The sequence below is a fragment of the Naegleria gruberi genome (genome assembly GCF_000004985.1).
Source record: "Naegleria gruberi genomic scaffold NAEGRscaffold_2, whole genome shotgun sequence".
NCBI classification, from domain to species: domain Eukaryota; phylum Heterolobosea; class Eutetramitea; order Acrasida; family Naegleriidae; genus Naegleria; species Naegleria gruberi.
This window is the reverse complement of record NW_003163325.1, coordinates 177964-198164: the sequence shown is the minus strand read 5'-3', so window position 1 is coordinate 198164 and position 20201 is coordinate 177964. Positions and strand designations below refer to the sequence as shown.

General features: G+C 32.5%; 7 protein-coding genes across 7 annotated transcripts; 5 read left to right on the top strand and 2 right to left on the bottom strand.

The window, feature by feature from the left end:
• Positions 1-89: 89 nt before the first annotated feature.
• On the top strand, positions 90-1889 carry NAEGRDRAFT_29803 (uncharacterized protein; the record flags this gene model as incomplete). The annotated part of the gene is made up of 1 exon (XM_002682775.1): positions 90-1889. The coding sequence occupies one exon, from the start codon at positions 90-92 to the stop codon at positions 1887-1889; it is 1800 nt and encodes a 599-aa protein (XP_002682821.1).
• Positions 1890-2146: 257 nt separating this feature from the next.
• On the top strand, positions 2147-5971 carry NAEGRDRAFT_45377 (regulator of G-protein signaling protein; the record flags this gene model as incomplete). Its single annotated transcript, XM_002682774.1, has 1 exon — positions 2147-5971. One exon carries the CDS (start codon positions 2147-2149, stop codon positions 5969-5971), a length of 3825 nt encoding a protein of 1274 aa, XP_002682820.1.
• Positions 5972-6828: 857 nt separating this feature from the next.
• NAEGRDRAFT_45376 (uncharacterized protein) lies at positions 6829-10289 on the top strand (the record flags this gene model as incomplete). Its single annotated transcript, XM_002682773.1, has 3 exons — positions 6829-7651; positions 9743-9925; positions 10270-10289. 3 exons carry the CDS (start codon positions 6829-6831, stop codon positions 10287-10289), a joined length of 1026 nt encoding a protein of 341 aa, XP_002682819.1.
• Positions 10290-10747: 458 nt separating this feature from the next.
• Positions 10748-11676, bottom strand: NAEGRDRAFT_37337 (uncharacterized protein). The gene has a single exon (XM_002682570.1). It carries the CDS (start codon positions 11641-11643, stop codon positions 10765-10767), a length of 879 nt encoding a protein of 292 aa, XP_002682616.1. The 5' UTR covers positions 11644-11676; the 3' UTR covers positions 10748-10764.
• Positions 11677-16775: 5099 nt separating this feature from the next.
• Positions 16776-17426, top strand: NAEGRDRAFT_2668 (uncharacterized protein; the record flags this gene model as incomplete). Its single annotated transcript, XM_002682772.1, has 1 exon — positions 16776-17426. A coding segment is annotated over one exon (651 nt), but the record flags the coding sequence as incomplete, so codon positions are not given.
• Positions 17427-17951: 525 nt separating this feature from the next.
• NAEGRDRAFT_61783 (uncharacterized protein) lies at positions 17952-18623 on the bottom strand (the record flags this gene model as incomplete). The annotated part of the gene is made up of 1 exon (XM_002682569.1): positions 17952-18623. The coding sequence occupies one exon, from the start codon at positions 18621-18623 to the stop codon at positions 17952-17954; it is 672 nt and encodes a 223-aa protein (XP_002682615.1).
• A 665-nt stretch (positions 18624-19288) lies between these two features.
• Positions 19289-20194, top strand: NAEGRDRAFT_61782 (uncharacterized protein; the record flags this gene model as incomplete). The annotated part of the gene is made up of 1 exon (XM_002682771.1): positions 19289-20194. The coding sequence occupies one exon, from the start codon at positions 19289-19291 to the stop codon at positions 20192-20194; it is 906 nt and encodes a 301-aa protein (XP_002682817.1).
• Between the last annotated feature and the right edge of the window lie 7 nt (positions 20195-20201).

Genomic DNA, 20201 nt, shown 5'->3' with positions numbered 1-20201 from the left:
ATAATAATATCAAGCGAGTGATGATGATAACAACATATTTATTAATCATGATGATGGTGATGCTATTACTTGTCGTATCACCCACATCAATGGTCAGTGGAAAACCATTATCAGAATGTTCACAATTTTATTTACTCTCTCATCAACATAATGTATCAGTTTCGGAAATAATTGGACAAGACCCACTCTACCCAAAGCAATGGCACTTGAAGAATAATGGGCAATCACAATCGGTTGGTTTTGGAGATCAAGATTCTGGTTCACCTGGAAATGATGTAAATATTTGGCCTGTTTGGGAGAAATATCGTTTAGCTGGATACAATATAACATTGGCAATTGTTGATGATGGTGTGCAGTATGATCATCCTGATCTGGAATGTGGTTTTCAAGAAGATTTGAGTAAGGATGTGAGTTCTTATGGAACTCCTTCGGAGTATGGAGCTCCAGGAGGTAGTGGTGATAATCATGGTACTTCTTGTGCTGGTGTTTGTTGTGGCCGATCCAATAATCACAAGTGTGGTGTTGGAGCTGCTTTTGAATCCAATGTTGCCTCAATTCGTGCCTTAGGTGATGCCTATTCTGATTCAGTTGTTGCTGAAGCTCTTTCTCATTTCAATGATAGAATTGATATTTATAGTAATAGTTATGGACCTTCTGATGATGGTGTAACCGTTGAAAGATATCCACTCTCTATTATGGCATTGGTAAATGGTATTCAAAAGGGAAGAAATGGTCTTGGAAATATCTATGTCTGGGCAAGTGGTAATGGTGCCAAGTATGGAGACTCTTCTGATTGGGATGAATTGGCCAATAGTCCCTACACTATTTGCGTTGCTGCCACTGATTGGCGTGGTAAGAGAAGTGACTATAGTGAATCTGGTACAAGCACATTGATTAATGCTCCATCAAATAACTATTACAATGGTGGTTATTCTTTCACAAGTAAGATTGTCACCATTGATAGAACAGGAAGTAATGGATACACCAGTGGGGATTGCTATGATTCATTTGGAGGTACTAGCTCTGCATGCCCTCTCGCAGCTGGTGTTTTGGCACTCATATTGCAGGCAAGAAGAGATTTAACATGGAGAGATGTTCAACACATTCTTGTTGCAACAGCAAAAAGAACTGACCTCACTCATTCAGAATGGATTAAGAATGGAGCCGGCCTCTATCACAACATTCATTATGGATTTGGTAGAATTGATGCTTATGCAGCTGTTCAAGCAGCAATGAGTTGGTCATTAATTTCCTCTCCATATCTCATTGAATCATTTGGACCAGATCTTGAATTGGGTTCAGAGGGACTCAAACTTTCCGAGAGTAGCACCAGTCCAACCATTGTTCTCTTTGAAGTTAAAAAGAAAATGAAAGTAGAATCAGCTGTTATCAGTCTCACTGTTTCAGTGCCATCTAGAGGTAGTGTTTATTTTGCTCTTCGTTCCCCAGCTGGAACTATTAGTATGATGGGCAGAGGTAGAAGAAATGACCACTCTAGTGATATTGAGGATCAAACATTCACATCTGTTCAGTTCTGGAATGAAACTGCCACTGGTGTTTGGTCATTTTCAATTTACACAAGTGTAGCCAATGTTGCACATCTAAAAAAGATTGGACTCACATTGCATGGTAGTGAAATATTGCATGTTGAACAATCTGAGGTAGTTCCAGAAGAAAGCAATCCTTCTGATGAGAGCCAAATTATTCCTTTCCACTTTAGAGTTGGCGCAGCCTCAATATTGCTTGCTTTTGTCACTTGTCTTGTAATTGCCGTAGTTGTTATCGCCTACTTGAAACGAAAATATAATAGAGAAAAACAAGCTGCTGCTGATTCAGCTGCAAATGCAACACAAGTAGCAAACAGAGGATCGTTTTATTACAGAAATTAATGAAAATAATTGAATTAAATCTTGATTATCACTGATTTCAATCAATCGTCACGTACTTTTAACGGAACAGTCAAGTAGCTTTGTACCTGATTTACAAACACAACTTTTGATAACGAACAGTCATATCAAAAAAAAATAGAATCAGCGACACAGGTGTGAAACGATTTTAAAATCCGCCCTTCTTTTGATTGCTGACTCTTGCACTTCAGAATCATCGTCGTCGTCGTCTTGTAACAAAAACAAACAAGAAAATTGCAATGACCGATACTATCAATAGTCTAAACAACAATACGATCATTATTTGTAGTAGCGCCCTATCATCATCACATGATATTATTTCAACATCAGTATCATCGACATTATCAATTTGCGAAGAAAATAATTTTGATGACTCAATGCATAACGACGAATGTCAGGATAATACCCTCTCTTCATCATCGAATGATCAAAATACGAGTAGTAGTGTTTTGAGTGGTGTTGGTACAAGTAATCGATCGACTTTTTCCTCCTCCTTTACATTCGATAGTTCATCAGATTCTCTCATGTTGAATACAATTGACGGCTACAATAGAAATAGAGCCTACAATAAGAAGCAACACATTTCACATCAAATTTTACCATCCAAACTTCATCATGAACAGTGTAAATTAATGAAGAGGGATTTTTCGGGAGCATGTGCCATCTTTCTAGTGAGATTTAGAAAGGACCTCGATGAGGAACATGACTATGTGCAGAGGAGAATTGATTTGGATAGTGATGACTTTGAATTTGAGCTGAATTCCACTGAACAAAAAACCGAATCTTCCACTAATTCAACACTATCGAATGATGTTCATGATTTTGGTATTGTTGCAAATGATGATGATGATAATGAAAGAAATAGTAGTTCAAAGTTGGCCACAAATAATAATAATAATAATAACAATTCACTGCTGACGTTGAAGGATATTCTGATAGATAAGAATCAAGTGAGTCGATTGGAAAGTTCTTCCTATAAGAATGATAGTGAAAATGAGCGAGTGTGGATAAATTATTCGAATCCTCTCTTTGAAGAGGAAATTAATGACTTTGTCAATCCACTCTGTGAAATTGAAGAAGAAATTCCAGATCATTTACTCATGTTTTATCACACATGTCACTATGGCAAACCGAGAGAAGATTCAAAATTTGTTTCACATTTGGATAGTTTAACACCTGCCGATTCGTGGACTGAGGTTATTAATCCACTGAGCTTGAGTGGTCTCTGTAGAACACAAACAGCCCAGAGAGAATTACAACAATTTATGAAACACAAAATTACCAAACTGAAAGATCCTCTCTCAACAACTTCAACTTTTTCACTTCAAAAGAAGGCAGAAAAGCGAAAATCATCTCGAGCTTCTGGTACACTGAAGAGAATGAGTATCAAGCATGGCAATCAACCAGTTAGTACTAATCCAATAACGGCCACTTTGACAAGTAAAGAATGGCAAGAAAGTGTCTTGGAAGAGGAATTTAAAATCAATGTCAATTTGGAAACAGAGTTTGAGGAATTTTGTAATCCTTTATTTGAACACGAGACACATAACTATTTACTGCCAGATGGTTTGAAATACTCAGACATGTGGAAATTAGTGAATGAAATGAAATCTGAGTGTCCACCGAGTGTTAATAAGATTATTTATACTCGATCCAATTGGCTTGAGTTGGAGGAAAATAATTTCAAACAAAAATTGAACAAGATTTTATCAATTGGCACTCATCAAGGCCATGCTAGGACGTCATCCAGTACAACTAGATCTGAATTCGAAAGAAGAAGGCCAGAAACTAGACGGTATACCCAATTGAATCAAGAACCAGAGAGGAGGGATACTATTGTAGAAGAAACTAACGTTATCCATATAGAAAAGATAAAACTAACTGTAGATGGTGAGAGTATTTTCAATTATTTAAAGAAAAAAGCTCAAGGTTACTTGACAGATACTGATATTGTAGAATTATTATCTTTCATTTTGGATACACAGAGGAAGAATGTTAATGGATGTAGAGACATTTCAAATAATCTTGTACTTTTATCACCTGTACCATATAACGCCTACGAATACTTGGAATTTTCACCAAATACCATTTACAGATATGTTGATAATGATAATCCTGTATTTTACAACGGTCAAATACTCAACGTGATTCCAGAAAAGAAGAAGGCATCTCTCCTATCTGAGGGAGAGCTTATATCAAATCTATTCCACAAAGGAAGTGTACCATTAGAGGCAATTAATGCCATTTCAATACCGCAAGATAGTGCATTCTTACTGGATGCTCCAACCTATACTATCAAATTATTGATTATTTTGGAAAATTTAATGGCAATTATACAGAAGGAATACTTTTTAGTTTCTGAACAAGCTATCGACTACTATTCATTCAAGCAATCGGAAAATTACAAGCTAACCATTAGATACACGAGCATGCTCAGAAACTTTGACCCGATCAAACTGGATAGAAATCAAAAGAAGAGTTTCTTTATCAATTTGCATAATTTAATGTTAGCACACGCATTTTGTGAAAAGAAGTATATTGCCATTGAAGAAGAATATGAAAAATTCTATAATGAACCAAATTATCTTATTGGTCGATATAAGCTCAGTATGTCCGATATCATGAACTATATTTTGAGAGAACAGCAGTTACCTGAATGGAAGTTCTATCTCAGAGAGTATCAACTAAATTTCCTGGAGAAGCAATATTCATACGACTCATTCTCATCCCAATTCGATCCAAGAATACATTTCATAATATCCGACGGAAGAAAATCAAGCCCTTTACCACAAGCTATAGATCAATTAACAATGGAAAGAATTATCGAGTCAAGTACTAAACGATATATCAATGAAAACTTTGCTTGCACAGAAAGTTCCATTGAATTACCAGCATTATTCCACCAATACAAGGAAGATTTCAGTCCTGTGAATGGTTCAATATTTGGAGTGTTGAATTTTATTCTCAAACATCTAAGAAAATCCAATCAAGCTCCATTCTTTGAATTGTTGAAAAAATCAAATATTACCGAAACGCAATTAGACTATTATGCCAATCTTCCTGTAAACAATTTACAAAATTTCCCAATCCTTGCCTTCCAAGTTATCTATTCTCCAGTTGACTTTTCAAGTAATTGTTTGATGTTTGAACAATTTGTTGGTAATGACACCTCTAAACCAATTTCTTTCGAGGAGGTATTGAGAAATACCAACTATAGATCCTACCTTCGTGCATTTTCAGAAATTGAGTGCAGTACTGAAAATATTGAGTTTTACGATCATGTCGAGAAGTATAAAACAATTACAGATATGGAGGCAAGATGGAAATTCGCTCAGAAAATGTATGATAAGTTTCTTGTTTCTGATTCTCCTTCAGAAGTCAATGTGAACAAGCGTCTAATTTCCACAGCTGCAAGACAAATTTTCAGAACTAAAGGTGAAGATGAAACATTTGTTAAACTTCCTCTCGATTTATTCGACAGACTAAACAAGGAAGTTGAAATGGTATTATTCGATACATACAGTAGATTCACCAATACTGAAGCTTATCAGAATTTGGTTATGTCTTCAAGAAGGAAAACAGCTGCCAATGCTTCAATGGCCAGTGGAAGTGTTGGTGCCAGTTTCCTCCTCTCCAACAAGTCCAAATTCACAGAATCTATCTTTGATTTGATAAATTCAAGCAGCTTAACAACACCAAACTCTGCAATGTCAAATACGAATTTGGATTCAGATTTATCACCTTTTGGAACTAGCAGTAGTCCAACTAGCTCTTCAACAGAAACATCTCCTAGACCACCATTCGAGAGGAAAATGTCCAAGATTGGTCTTTTAGCTCAAGTATTCGAAAGAAATGAACAAACAGATGGTCAATCCAATAATCTTCAAACTCAACAAATCAAACCAGCAGCTGTTTCACCACGTTTACAAAGTCTAATGGAAGTCTTTTCTAATGGAAATGCCGATTCAAATGATTTGATATCAAGACGAAGACTTTCAAGTGCCAGTACTGATAGTCTAATGAGTACAAGTTCTAATGTTTCCACAACTTCATCAAAGCATTGAAATAAATCACATGGTGTGAGTTTTAACGTAATTTGAAAAAGAAACATTGCATCATGATGTTTAAATTTTCCTCTCATTATCAATTACATTCCGAATTGATTAAACAACTATCAATTTATTATTAATTGTACTTCATCACATGAATTAAATATTTGATGCAGCAAAGCCTCTCTTCTTCCTAGTTACCCAATCAAATTCAATCTTTTTAAAAAATTATTGTTGATTGAATTGAAAAAAATGTTCAATCCATTAAAACCTATCACTAACTTTGTTTATCGTGAATTCTTTGGTCCAAACACCAAGAAAGTTGAAAAGAATTGGGAATCTCTTAAACATTTAGCTGAATGGGCTGCTATTGCCTATATTATTTATTCCGCTGCTGAACCAATTAATCCAGAATATTACGAACTTAAGAAGATGTTGGAGCAATCTGATAGATACCTTGGCATGCAATTGCAAAATATTATTGTTTCTGAATTTGAAAAGATTGAAATGGAATCCGCTGCTGCTCAGTCTTTCTAAATTTCCTCCCAGATAATATAATGATGACAATGATGATGATTGTGTTTTAAATATTCGTGTTTGTGGATAATTTTCTCACATAATTTCATCATCATCAGATTTAAATTCATTCTCCCTCCCAATTATTACTTCCCAAAACTTCCCACAACACACAACACACTCTTCCACTCCTAAATATAATAATAATTTAAAATATTTATAATTAATTTGTAATTCTTCTTGCTCGTTATTATTATCAATTTTCATCAACAATATATTTGCAAGAGTTTGTTAATAACTAGAGAGACATGTAATACTATTATTATATACCATCTTCTTTCAAAAGTCACCAAAAAATGTCTCATCATCCACAAGGAGGACTTGTTGGCACACCATCCTCTTCATCTGCCTCTACTCATTCGAGTGTTGCTTTTGGAACACCCACTACAAATAATGGCCAACCAACATCAACTCAAAATGCACCACCACCTCCATCCTCAACTGCAGCTTCCTCATCACAATATTTAAATAGTCATCACAATGATCCTAACCGAAGACACTCCTTTGAGAATGGATCACTCTCAGGCTACAATGAGATGCAACACTATTTACACCACCGAACAGCCTCCTCAATTCCCTTCCAACAACCCAATTCTCCAATACAATATACAAAATTCAATTCACCTTCCAATACTAATAATAATGCAAATCAATCTCCTCGAGTGATTACATCATCAACCAACTTTGGATCACCTACAACAAATCTATTCTCATCACCTTCCTCTGTGACCACTCCAAGAAATAGTCTCAATTTTACATCATCTGCTGGTACTCCAAGTAATAATTATTTGAGTGGAGGAAGTGCACCTACTTCCTCTGCAAATGGAGGAGATTCCGATGATATCATGTTACTCATGATGGATCCAACCTTCCTGAATGGCATTACTCATACTTCCAATAATTTGAGATCATCACTTACCTATGTAAAGGATCAAACAAAGAATGCTCCTAAAAGTTTATTCATTCAAAATATAATTCATGATCTAGTTGAGGAATTGACAAGTATAATTAAAAAGGATAATATTGTTCTCAATAATCAACATCATTCATCAATGAATATTATTTATAATCACTTAACATCGATGAGTGGCTCTGATTCGAGCTCATCAAATTTGACAAGTAATACGACACTTGGTGGAAGTTTTATTGGAGGAAATAATTCAACTTCTATTAATTCATATAGTGGAAATTTAAATACATTTCAATCATTTATTGGAAGTGCTAGTACTCTAATAAGTAATAATAGTCAATTATTGAATAATGAATATGTTTTATATGATAATGCATTGAATAACAATAACAATACGAAACATAGTAATATTTACTTTAAAAATTCATATTCACTCAAATTACTTTTCAAATATCACAATGATAAAAACAGTAAAGTTTACATTTATAAGGAGATTTTGAAAAGAATGCAAGAGAATGAAGATTCTGTATCAATTTTATTAATTTGTTTATATTTATTAAAGACCTTTCTTACAACATTCAAGAGGGATGATTCATTATTGGATCAATATAAAAATATTTATTACTATTGTAAAGATGGCTTATCAAAAAAACATTTAAATGCCAATTTACAAACACAATTACAATTCTGTATTAAATATTTACATAGGCATTTAATTAAAATTTTACAGAAAAATCAAACTCTCATATTAAACATGTTAAATTATGATAAGAGAATTTCAGGATTAACTTCAAGAGTTTTTGAATATTATTTATACAAGAATAGATTATTAAATAATGATGTATTAAATAATAACTACTCATTAAATGAAAAATCATCATCATTCACATCATTAGGAGGTGCATCCATTGGAGGTGATTCAAAGAATGAAATTGATCAAACTATCATGGATTTCATCTATTTTGGAAGTCAATTTAGAAAATTTACTAAATTTGAAGATAAACAAGCAGAAATTGATAAAAGTAACAAGATTTTAAATATTGAAAATATGGATACTATTAAACACCAAATTCAAAGTATCAAGAGTGAAATTCAACATGAAGAATTTGTTTTGAATAATATTGATGAAATTTTGCTTCCAAATCTATCACAATACATTGAACAATATTATGAATACAAGAATAACAATGACTTGTATATTCAATCTATTATTGAAAATTATGATCAGTTCAATACTATTTTGAATCAAATTATAAATTCTAATGGCGATGAAATCAAGTTAAATGATGCCTGCCTATTCTTTACAGTAATGATTTCACACACTATTTATGGAAATGATCAATCTAAATTAACTATGAAGCAATTGAATAGTTTCTTTTTGGAAATGTTAGATACCAATGATAATACCAATATTTATTATGTTTTCAAACTGATATTCAATATTTATTATTATGTTACTAATTTATTCAATCTCTATCAGAATATTCCAAATATTGAATTTGTAATTTCTGATTTGTTTTCCAAGTTTTGCGACATGTCGCTGGTTTATTTTACAATGAACCATAACGATTCATTTATCAAGACCAAGATTAGTGAGATTTTAATTTATTTCCTGTATCATCATTTTATTATTTATAACACAAATATTAATTTGAATAATAACATTATAATTGAGTTAAATCCTCAATTATTAATTGATCAATTGGATGTTCGAATTGTATTCGATTTGATTTTATTTAATCTGAGTAATTTTAATGAGGAATATAATTGTTATGATATTTTAATTTCTCTATTAACATTTCAAATTAATCATCAAAATAATTTGCTTAAAAAATTACCAAACTCAATATATTCCATTATTCAACTTTATACAGAATATAATCACTTGTTAAATTTAAATAGCAAGTATAATTTATTTTTAATCATATTTGATTATATCATTAATTTGGAATTACCAGATATGGAGTCATTCCAAAAAGATTATTTATTTTTAATATTTGATCAATCAAATTTACCTTTATATTTACATTTACTATTCAAATTTATTCCAAACGTTGACAAACATTATACTTTTGTAAAATTATTCACAAAATTCTTATACACCAACTTTGTAAAATCCGAAACATTCTTTTTCAAAATTGATAATTTAATGAAGTTTATTATTGGATTACAAAAATTATCTTGTAAATACTTGAACTCTGAATTTAAAAATTACACAACAAATATTTTAAATAATATGAACATGAGTAATATTAATTTATTTGAAAAAATTATTAAAGATTTAATCTTTAATTGTACAGGTGCTACTAATACTACTTCCAATGGACCAAACATGAGTGGTTCTGGTATTGGTGGTGGCGGTGGCAATGCTACTACTGGTAGTGGTCTCAATAGTTCCTTTAATGGGGCTAGTAGTAGTGTAAATTCAACAACAACTAATTCATCATCAACATTTATGGAAAGTGATGATGATTTAAGACAAGGTGAATTGGTATTATTCAATTTTATCAAATTCTTTGAAGATTATGATAATCTTACACCAAAATATTATCAAGATTTGAAATTGAAACTTAATCAATTAATGACAGATATGATTAATCATGAAAATCCTAAAGTAAGAATTCTCTATTTGAATTTATTGGAAAAGAAGATTCAATTATTCAAATCAAAATGTACAACACATGGCGATCTAGTCAAGATTATGATTAAGAATATTAATGAATCTCTATTAGAATGTATTGTTAACAGAAAAGAGACTAATTTACACATTCTCATCAAATCATTTTATATTGTGTTTGATTTTATTTCCATTGTTAATTCTCTTCAGTCTTCATTGAAATCATCTAATGAATTATTTAATTTGGATATGTGTGAAATGTTTTTGAATGGATACTTGACAATACCTTTTTATTTATTGAAAGATATCAGTATTAGTATATTGTACTATTTATTCGAAAGTTTGCATTCAAATCAACAACAATCAAGCCAATTGTCATCTATTTGTTCTGTATTACTAATTTTAATAATTGAAAAATGTAACAAGTCTGTTAATGTATTGGAATCTATTGGTGGAATTACCTTTTTCAAGAATTTATTACAACAAGAGAAATTCAACCCAACCATTCTCTACTATACCAGTAAATACCTAATGAAACAATTGAGCCAATCATTCCCAAGTGAATATTACAATTACTTATCAAATTTAATTCTCAAAGCACAATCTGAAAACTTGCCAAATTTATTACAAAATCCATACAATCCATTCTTTATTTAAATAATAAAACAAACATGGTGAAAAATTAAATGGTTAACGGATTTTATGTTATTCCATCTTTAAAGCCTTAATTTTGAATTGTGCACTTGAATTACCTTGTTCAGCACTTTTTAAAAACCATTCAAATGCTTTTGAATAATCTTGTAATATTCCTTCACCATTATAATACATAACTGCAAGCTTAAATTGTGCTCTTGAATCACCTTGTTCAGCACTTTTTAAATACCATTCAAATGCTTTTGAATAATCTTGTAATATTCCTTCACCATTTTCATACATCAATGCAAGATTAAATTGTGCATTTGAATAACCTTGTTCAGCACTTTTTAAATACCATTCAAATGCTTTTGAATAATCTTGTAATATTCCAATACCATTTTCATACATCAATGCAAGATTAAATTGTGCTCTTGAATAACCTTGTCCAGCACTTTTTAAATACCATTCAAATGCTTTTGAATAATCTTGTAATATTCCAATGCCATTTTCATACATCAATGCAAGATTAAATTGTGCATTTGAATCACCTTGTTTAGCACTTTTTAAAAACCATTCAAATGCTTTTGAATAATCTTGTTCTACTCCTTTGCCATTTTCATACATCAATGCAAGATTAAATTGTGCTCTTGAATCACCTTGTTTAGCACTTTTTAAATACCATTCAAATGCTTTTGAATAATCTTGTAATATTCCAATACCATTATCATACATCAATGCAAGATTAAATTGTGCATTTGAATAACCTTGTTCAGCACTTTTTAAAAACCATTCAAATGCTTTTGAATAATCTTGTACTATTCCTTCACCATTTTCATACATAACTGCAAGATTAAATTGTGCATTTGAATCACCTTGTTCAGCACTTTTTAAAAACCATTCAAATGCTTTTGAATAATCTTGTAATATTCCTTCACCATTTTCATACATAACTGCAAGATTAAATTGTGCATTTGAATCACCTTGTTCACTAGCTAATACAATGGTACTCAGTTCTGATTTGCTTAGTAATATACCTTCTAAATAGTCTACCTTACCGCCATAATTTCGAATACACTTTTCAACATATTCCCATCCTTGCACAAACAAACATACGAACATGCTTTCGAGATTTTCATTAAATAAAATCACTGCATATTGATCTAACAAATCTTTTGGTATGAACTGAATAGCTTTTCCCTTGGAACGAATGGCGGTTCGGGCAATTTCTTCGGTTTTCCAAATATCAGATACAAACTGTAACGCCATCCCATTATTTTTCACAGCCTTAAGCACCAAATTGTCATCTATTATACTTTCATCAACAAACTCCAAAGCCAACCCATTCTGAGAAATAGCAATGTCGCAAATTTCGTACTTCTTTTTAAGATCATCAGAGGCATATTGTAATGATATCCCTCTAGATTTAACACTTTCCTTAACAAGTTCATAGGTATTTCTTAATTCACTTGAAGCTGAAATTAAGTACATTCCATCTATTTTAACTTTGTGCATCATGATACTTATATCATTACTATCAATTATGCTAATACTTTGATTGTCTGAATTTTTTAGTCGCATATCATTTCCCAAATATTCAGTATTGTGGAAATGTTCTGGAATGAACTTAAGAACAGCTGGGTTACTTTGGTAAGCTTTTTGAATTATTTTTTTGTCATACATGAATTGATTGTGATTTGATTTGATATATTCATAAGAGAGACCATTTTGAGAGACAGCTATTTCTATAATATCTCTTCTATCTAAATATCCATCATCAACATATTTTAAATTCATACCATTTTCATGTAGACATGAAATAACCACAGATTCATTCATTCTAAAAACATCTTTCAATCTTTGGAAATTGCTTGCAAAATCTATTTCATTAACTGCTTCTGTAAAAATAGTTCTAAAGATATCCAAAATGGTTAATCTTTTGTCAATGTTTTCTGTTAACATTCCTTTAACAATATATTTGATGATAGACCATTCTTCTTGTTCTCTAGGTTTGGTTAATAATATTTCAGCAAATAATAATTCAATATACCAGTGTCTCTCTATTTCTGACATTGTCTCAAAATCAGTACTAATCCTTTTCTTTGAAATAAACTCCAAAAAAGTTACACCAATGCCCCAAACATCACATGAAGAAGAAAATGTACCACATTTCCTATAAATTGGATCTCTGTAGCCTTCGGTACCCCAGTAGTACTCACCATCTTCTTGTTCTTCTTGGTTTTGGAACTTTCTGGCTATTCCTAAATCTCCAACAACCAAGAGAATCTTGTGTTGTGTGAATTCTCTTATGAATAAATTCTCTGGTTTCAAATCCATGTGAACAAAACCAACATTATGTAATTTATCTAAACCTATTCCACTCTGGAAAATAAACTGTAATACAAGTGAGATGGTTATGTCAAAAGAATGACCTATAACATTCAAATAGCCTTCTTTACAATACTCTGTAACAACACAAATATATTGTTCATCAATATTATTTTCGGAATTATTGATTGTTACTGTAAATCCATCCATCTGATAGATAATATATCGTGAAAATGTTCTCTTTGCTTCATTAGAAAGTGACAAGTTGAATTCTATACAATCTCCATACGATAACACATTCTCACAAGGAAGCAATTTTACCACCACAATATTGTTGTACCTGTCTAAACATTTGAATGTTTTTGCTTGACCTCCTTCAACAAAAATCTCTATGATTTTATATGTTTTATCACCATTCGTAAAAGTACCACCCACTGCCAATGGTCTTTTAAAGTTGCCTTCGGGCATGTTTGTTTGGGCAAGCAATGGTGCAAGCCAGTCATCATTGTTGTTGTTGGAAGTGATGAAAGATCTTCGTGTTTGTGTGAATCGAATAGGCTTTGACATTTTTTTTTAAACGTGATCGCAGAAAATAGGTCAATAACAAGAAGAAGAAACCTCTAGTGCATTTTTTTTTACTCATGAAATCACGTTTCTACTATCTTTGATTAGTGCTGCCTTCATTGTAACATTTGGACCTAGCCTACCATCAAAAGTGGACCATTCTAACATCAATATCACATCATGGATTAATAGTATTTCCAATTTTTGCTGGGACATTACTTGGGTCTTATGTAAAATTTGAACCAAACAGATAACTCTTCCACTACCATCCATACTAACAAATAGAAGAGCCCAATCAGTAGAGCTGATCAGATATTGTATCAATAATTTTGAACCTCATTAAACCATTCTTTTTCTTCTTCCCTCTCGAATTGAAAATCACAACAAGCCTTAAAAAAAATGCTCGACAACAACCTCAAAGAAAGTGAAGGAACCACACTCTGACCTTGAAAGAAAAGAAGAAAATAACAAGAGAGTACATTCGAATTTTCACCAATGATGAAATGAAGGATTGTGATATTCTTGTGAACTTTTTAATCGAAATGCGTCTCTTCTTCCTTTTTGGAAGAATGGAAAAATCAAACTCTTTCGGTTTCCTTTTTGAAGATTAATCAACGCTATCATGAAATCAAAGCAGTATTAAACAAACCAAAGATTTATACCAATCTCCTTTTTAAAGTCTTTGGACAATGTAACTTGAGAAAGGAAATTAAAGATGAGGATTTGTTCGCAACGATGTGCTTTAACTTGATTGAATAGTATCAACACATCCCCAGAACCTTATTGAATTACTTTGCATGACCAAAACGGAAAAGAGTGAACTATGCATGAAACTATTAGAATTGTTCGAAAATGAGTGCGGAAGAGCAAACATGTAAGTTCAATCTTGACAGTTTTTTATTAAGCTTCTCCAGAGATGAGGATGTTGTGAAGAAACCAAAGAAATCAAAAGAAATGGAAGAAACAAGCACTTGAAACAACAACTATAGCAACAACATTAAAAGAAGAGTCAGTGATTGAGGAAATTCATAAATCAGTGAATGAAGATGTGGAGGCCAAAACCCCACCTCAAGAGGAAAGAGAACCTCAAATTAACACTACAATCCTTGAGGATGTTGATAAGATTGAATGTATGAATGAAACAATCACTCGACATGAATGGGATATGAAAGAAGAACAGCATTTCAATGAAGTAATAACTCCAGTTTCTCAAATAGTGGAAACCAATCAATTTGCCAAACAAGAAGAAAGTGATTCCCAAAAAGAATCCCAACCATAAGAATCAGGACCTCATAAATGGGACGTATCCAAGAGAATTCTCCTTAAAACTGATTCGTCTCAGGAAGATTCTCAATTAAAAGAAGAGTTAGTGATGGAGAAAATTCGTAATTCAGGGAATGAAGAAGATATGGAAGTGATAAGGTTACCAAACACACCAAGTCTGCAGATGAGCATTGAAACAATAGATGCACTCGAATTGTTAAAACAAAATAACCTAATCCTTTCGGGTATCGATAAGTTTGTTGAAAGTGTTAATAATCTTTCAAAGAATCTTGAAGAATGGAAAAGAAACAAGAAGAACGGGATAAACAACTTTTGATGCTTCTTAAACCATCAAAGGATAAGAATCACAACAAGTAAGATGCAAATGTGAACAATCCCAGAAGAAATAAAACAATTTTTACAGGAAAATACTGTACTCGAATGTCCTTAATGATAGGTTTACTAAACAGTCGATTATTCTTCCTTACAACAGTCACCCTTCTATTCTATGCAGTTCAACATCTGTTTTTAACCAATATTTAATATAGTAGTAATTCATTTACAACGTAATGATCAAAATAAGCACAATTCTTAATTTATAGATAAGCATGAATGAACAATAGAGGCCTTTCCATTGTTCTCAAGAGTGATCTCAGTCATGATTGAATCCTCTCCTCCAACTACTTCAATGGTTATAAATTGTTTCACGCCCATTATAGTTTGAATATCAACAAAAGGGAACTTTTGGATTTCACTGTCAATGTTGTGATATTCTCTCTCACCTATTCAAATTTTTTACTAAAACTGCTATTAGTTCTTGATCAACCCATTCGTAGCATTGTATATTTGAAAGTTCCTTATTAGTAATTTTGAACAACTCTCTCAACCGCGAAGCATTAATCTCCAAATCTACCTTCAGCTGATTGTATAAGGAAGAAATGGTACCTTCCAACCGAAAATTTGAAGATTGTAAATAACATGATAAGGTGTATTACAAAATCATCATAAGGTAAATTTTGTAACTAATAATGATTGACCAATCATGATGTAAACCTCTCTTCCAACAATTGAGGTTGAATGATTGTATTTATCAATTAAACTATCATTGATGTATAATAAAGTTGATTGATGTTCAATATCGAAATATGGTTTTAGGAGGTAATGACAACAACTGTACATGTCTTCCGTGCATTCCGAAATTACAATTAGAAGCTCAAAAATAGTTTTCTTATGTTCCTTCCTGGATGTGATGTTCATCATTGAATTTGTCACTCTTCTCTGCTAATAATAACTTGCCATTGATCTTTAGGCAACGATTTGTCTCTCATTGGGACATTCTCTTCAAAATTGCGTCTTATCAAATTATCGAAAGAGGAGCAAGAGAATCCATGACCCAAATATGACTCACATCAACACCAAGCAAAGTTGTATGCGAGATTCAAAGATACAACAACCGACAAACACAACAACACACGTTGCGAGGCGTTGTTTCATAGCAGCAGGAGATTTCGCAACGCAAAGATTTAAAATTAGCGTTGTTTTGCACTCAACCGAAAACAACAAAAAAAAATTCTCTCAACATACGTTCACTATATGAACAATAAGCTAGAGCTAGTTAATAGTATTTTTCAGCGCTCGTTTTTTTAAACCGCCATTCTCATCTCGCTACAGGTTTTTCCCTAAAACTACCTACCACCACACACCTCTACATTGGTCTATACGTTGTATAACCCCGTTTTTAATCATTTCATAGTTTTCCCACCAAAACTACACAAACTCTCATTGTCTATACTAACTCTAAACAAACCATCATCATCATGTCAGGAATGAATAATGCTAGAAAGTCCCCTTCTAAGAAATCCCCAAGAAGAAATTCGAAGGAAGATGCTAGAAAAGTTGAAACCCCTACTAGAGTCAAATCTCTCGATGAAATTATGGATGAACTAGTAGTTAAATTTATTCTCAATTGTCCTGAAGAAGAACACGAAAACTTTGACCGTCTCTTCTTCCAAATTGAAGAAGCCTTTTGGTTCTATTTGGATTTTTATAGAGAACAAAATCCTTCCCTTCCTAAATTCAACCTCCACCAATTCGCCGATAAGGTTTTCCTTGCCTGCCCTTTCCTCCAACCATACCAAAAAACTGTTGATGAACACATTCAATCCTTTATCAATTACAAGACTAGCGTACCTGTATGCGGTGTTATTTTAATTGATGAAACCTTGGAAAATATTCTCCTAGTCAAGGGATGGAACTCCAAGTCTTGGTCTTTCCCAAGAGGTAAGATTAACAAGAATGAAGAAGAAGTCGCTTGTGCTGTCAGAGAAGGTAGAGAAGAAGTTGGTTTTGATTGCTCTCAATATATTTTGAAAGACCAATTCCTTGAAGGACAATTCAACGAACAATTAGTTAAACTTTTTATTGCTCCAAACATTCCTTCATCTACCAAGTTCCTCACCCAAACCAGAAAGGAAATTGCTCAAATTTCCTGGTTTAATATTGGTGAAATTATCAGGAAGCAAGCAAGAGGCAATTTTTGGCCTGTTAAACCTTTCCTTGCCGATCTTCAACAATGGGTAAACACATTCAAGAAGACCAACAAGCAAGTTAGACAACAACCAGTCCAACAACCAATTGCTCCAAAGACTCCTGAAAGATCTCCACCAAAACAAATCGCTAGAATTTCCACCTCTCCTTTCGAAAAACATACTCCAAATATCCATTTCTTCCAAAGAAAACAACCATCCTCCCCTCAAAATACTTCCCCTGCTATTTCTTACACTGCTACCTGTGAAGATAACACCTGGTTAAATAATTTCTCCTTCACTAATTTGGTGTAAACAAATTGCAATCACTCAATCCTTAAACCAAACACTCTTTTTAAGTTCAAACAAAAAAAAAGAGTGTCCTATCTATTTGGAAGTATTAACACGAAATGTTAATACTGAAAAGTAAATAGGACTTTTCTTTTCTTTCTTTGAGCTTGCTTCCAATGAATCTTCACTTATGCGAGTGATATTCAACCAGCTATTTATTAATCACCTAGGATTAGCTGTTAGTCCGCAGCTTTCAATAAATTTAAATGAACTGCTTGCGAACAAAAACTATTTGAATATTTTTGTCCCAACAAATTCTCTTCCTTCCACAATATTGAAAAGGTTTGGAGTGTTGGCTTTGAGGATGAAGACATTTTGACTTCTCTTGGCTATATCAAATGCACAAGTCAATTTCTTCTCAAATCCTCCTGTAACATCATGGCTATGTACAACTTGAGTTGTAATTTCCCCATTCTTTTCTGTTGCTGAACTTTCATATAATTCCATTACTTTTTCTCCATTCTCTTGTATCTGTATTGCTTTAATGAGTCCATTTTTCATAGCAACAGACTCACAATTCTTTGATTCATCATTTGGGCAATTAAGAAAAGCTCCAAAAACATCTGAAATGAAAATACTAGAATGAGATATGGATTGCTCTGATAAAACGTCCAATATAGTATCTCCTGAGGTTATTGAGAATGGGAATTCTTCTTTCACATTAAAATTTAAATCACCATGCATTACTGGTATATATCCATCATTTAATAATTTTTGAATTTTCCCCTTAAATTCACTCGAGTATAAATCTCCAAATTCCATCGGAGAAACAGTAAGAGCTGGCACTCCATTCTCCACCAATCTCTTTACAATTTCCATATTCAATGTCTTGACATAGAATCTCGTTTCCACAACTTTAATTTTAATATTTTCCAAATTATTGGCAAAATCTTGTTTCATTGATTTGACTTGGCTCCATTCAAAATGTCCAAAACATCCAGCTCCTAATTGTCGTGTTGCCTCTCTCAATATATATATTCCAATTTATCAAAATTACCTACCATGAATGATGATAAATTTATAATTCTTTCGATACAAATTCCGAACTTGTTCCACCAACCAATTAATATTTTCATGATTTAGTGAATGTAATTCTCCCTTGTGAGTGATTGAACTTCCTCCGAATTTAATTGCCCAACAATGATTTAGGCCTTCTTCACTTGATGACATTTTTTCAAAAAATTCATAATATAGGAAGAATTGATTTATTATTATTTTAAATAGTAAGTAAATAGAGAAAATTTGAAGAAATCAACTTGTGATAGTTTCGAGATTTGCAAATAGAGAGAATTGGTGAAGGTTGAATTGATTTATATTTCAGAAATTAAGGTAATGAATGGCTACGGCCATATCACGATGAATGCACCTCATCCCGTCCGATTTGAGAAGTTAAGCATCGTCGAGCTACATCAGTACTGAGGTTGGAGACAACTTGGGAACCTGTGGTGCTGTAGTCTTTTTCCTTCTTATTCGAAAGGTATTTGAACCATTTGATTTTTTGTAAAATTGAATTATCTTAAAAAAAATCTTTTATTGCAATAATAACGAATCTTATCTTAAAAAAAATGAAAATTCAATTTATGAGCGATCTGCACATTGAACATTTTCCTTCCTTTGATGATTTCAATTTGAAATTCAAGGAAAAGTTTGGTAATTTTATATTGAGTGGAAAGGAAATTGGTCACGTGCTGATTCTTGCTGGTGATATTGCAAATCCATTTCTCGATTGCTATTCGGATTTTTTGCAGTACTGCTCTGCAAAGTATCGGGATGTGATTATTGTGGCCGGCAATCATGAATTCTATGGAAATGATTATTGGTCATCTGTGGATCGAATGAAAAAGTTGGCCAATTTATTCGCAAATGTTCATTTTCTCTATCAAAATTCTGTAGAAATTAATGGTGATGGAGAGCAAGTTGTGTTCCTGGGATGTACTCTGTGGAGTCATGTTCCAGATCAAGCACTTCAGGTGGTACAGAATGTAGGTGTCAAAATTTCAAAATTTCACAATTTCACAACATCCTTCTCAAATATATTCAAGTCGTTGAATGACTATAGATTAATTTCAATTATGGAAAATGGAAAATCCAGAACTTTACATGTCACTGACACTGTCAGATTTTTCCAAGAGGATGTGAAATGGTTGAGTAATGAATTGGAAAAACACAAAAACAAGAAAGTGATTGTCTGTACCCATCATGCACCAATGATGAGTGGAGTTGGAGCTCCTCAATATGAGCACACGAAAGATTTGAAAGTTCAACATTACAATCATGCATTTGCAAGTGATTTGAGTTCTTTAATCAAATCACCAATTATCATGTGGATTTATGGACATACTCACTATTCGATTGTGAAACAAACTGAAAATGGAATTATTGTGGCAGGAAATCAATTAGGATACCTTTCTTCTAAACATCCACAAATTGAGGGAAATAATTTTAGACAAGATTTAATATTTGAAATTTAATTTTTGA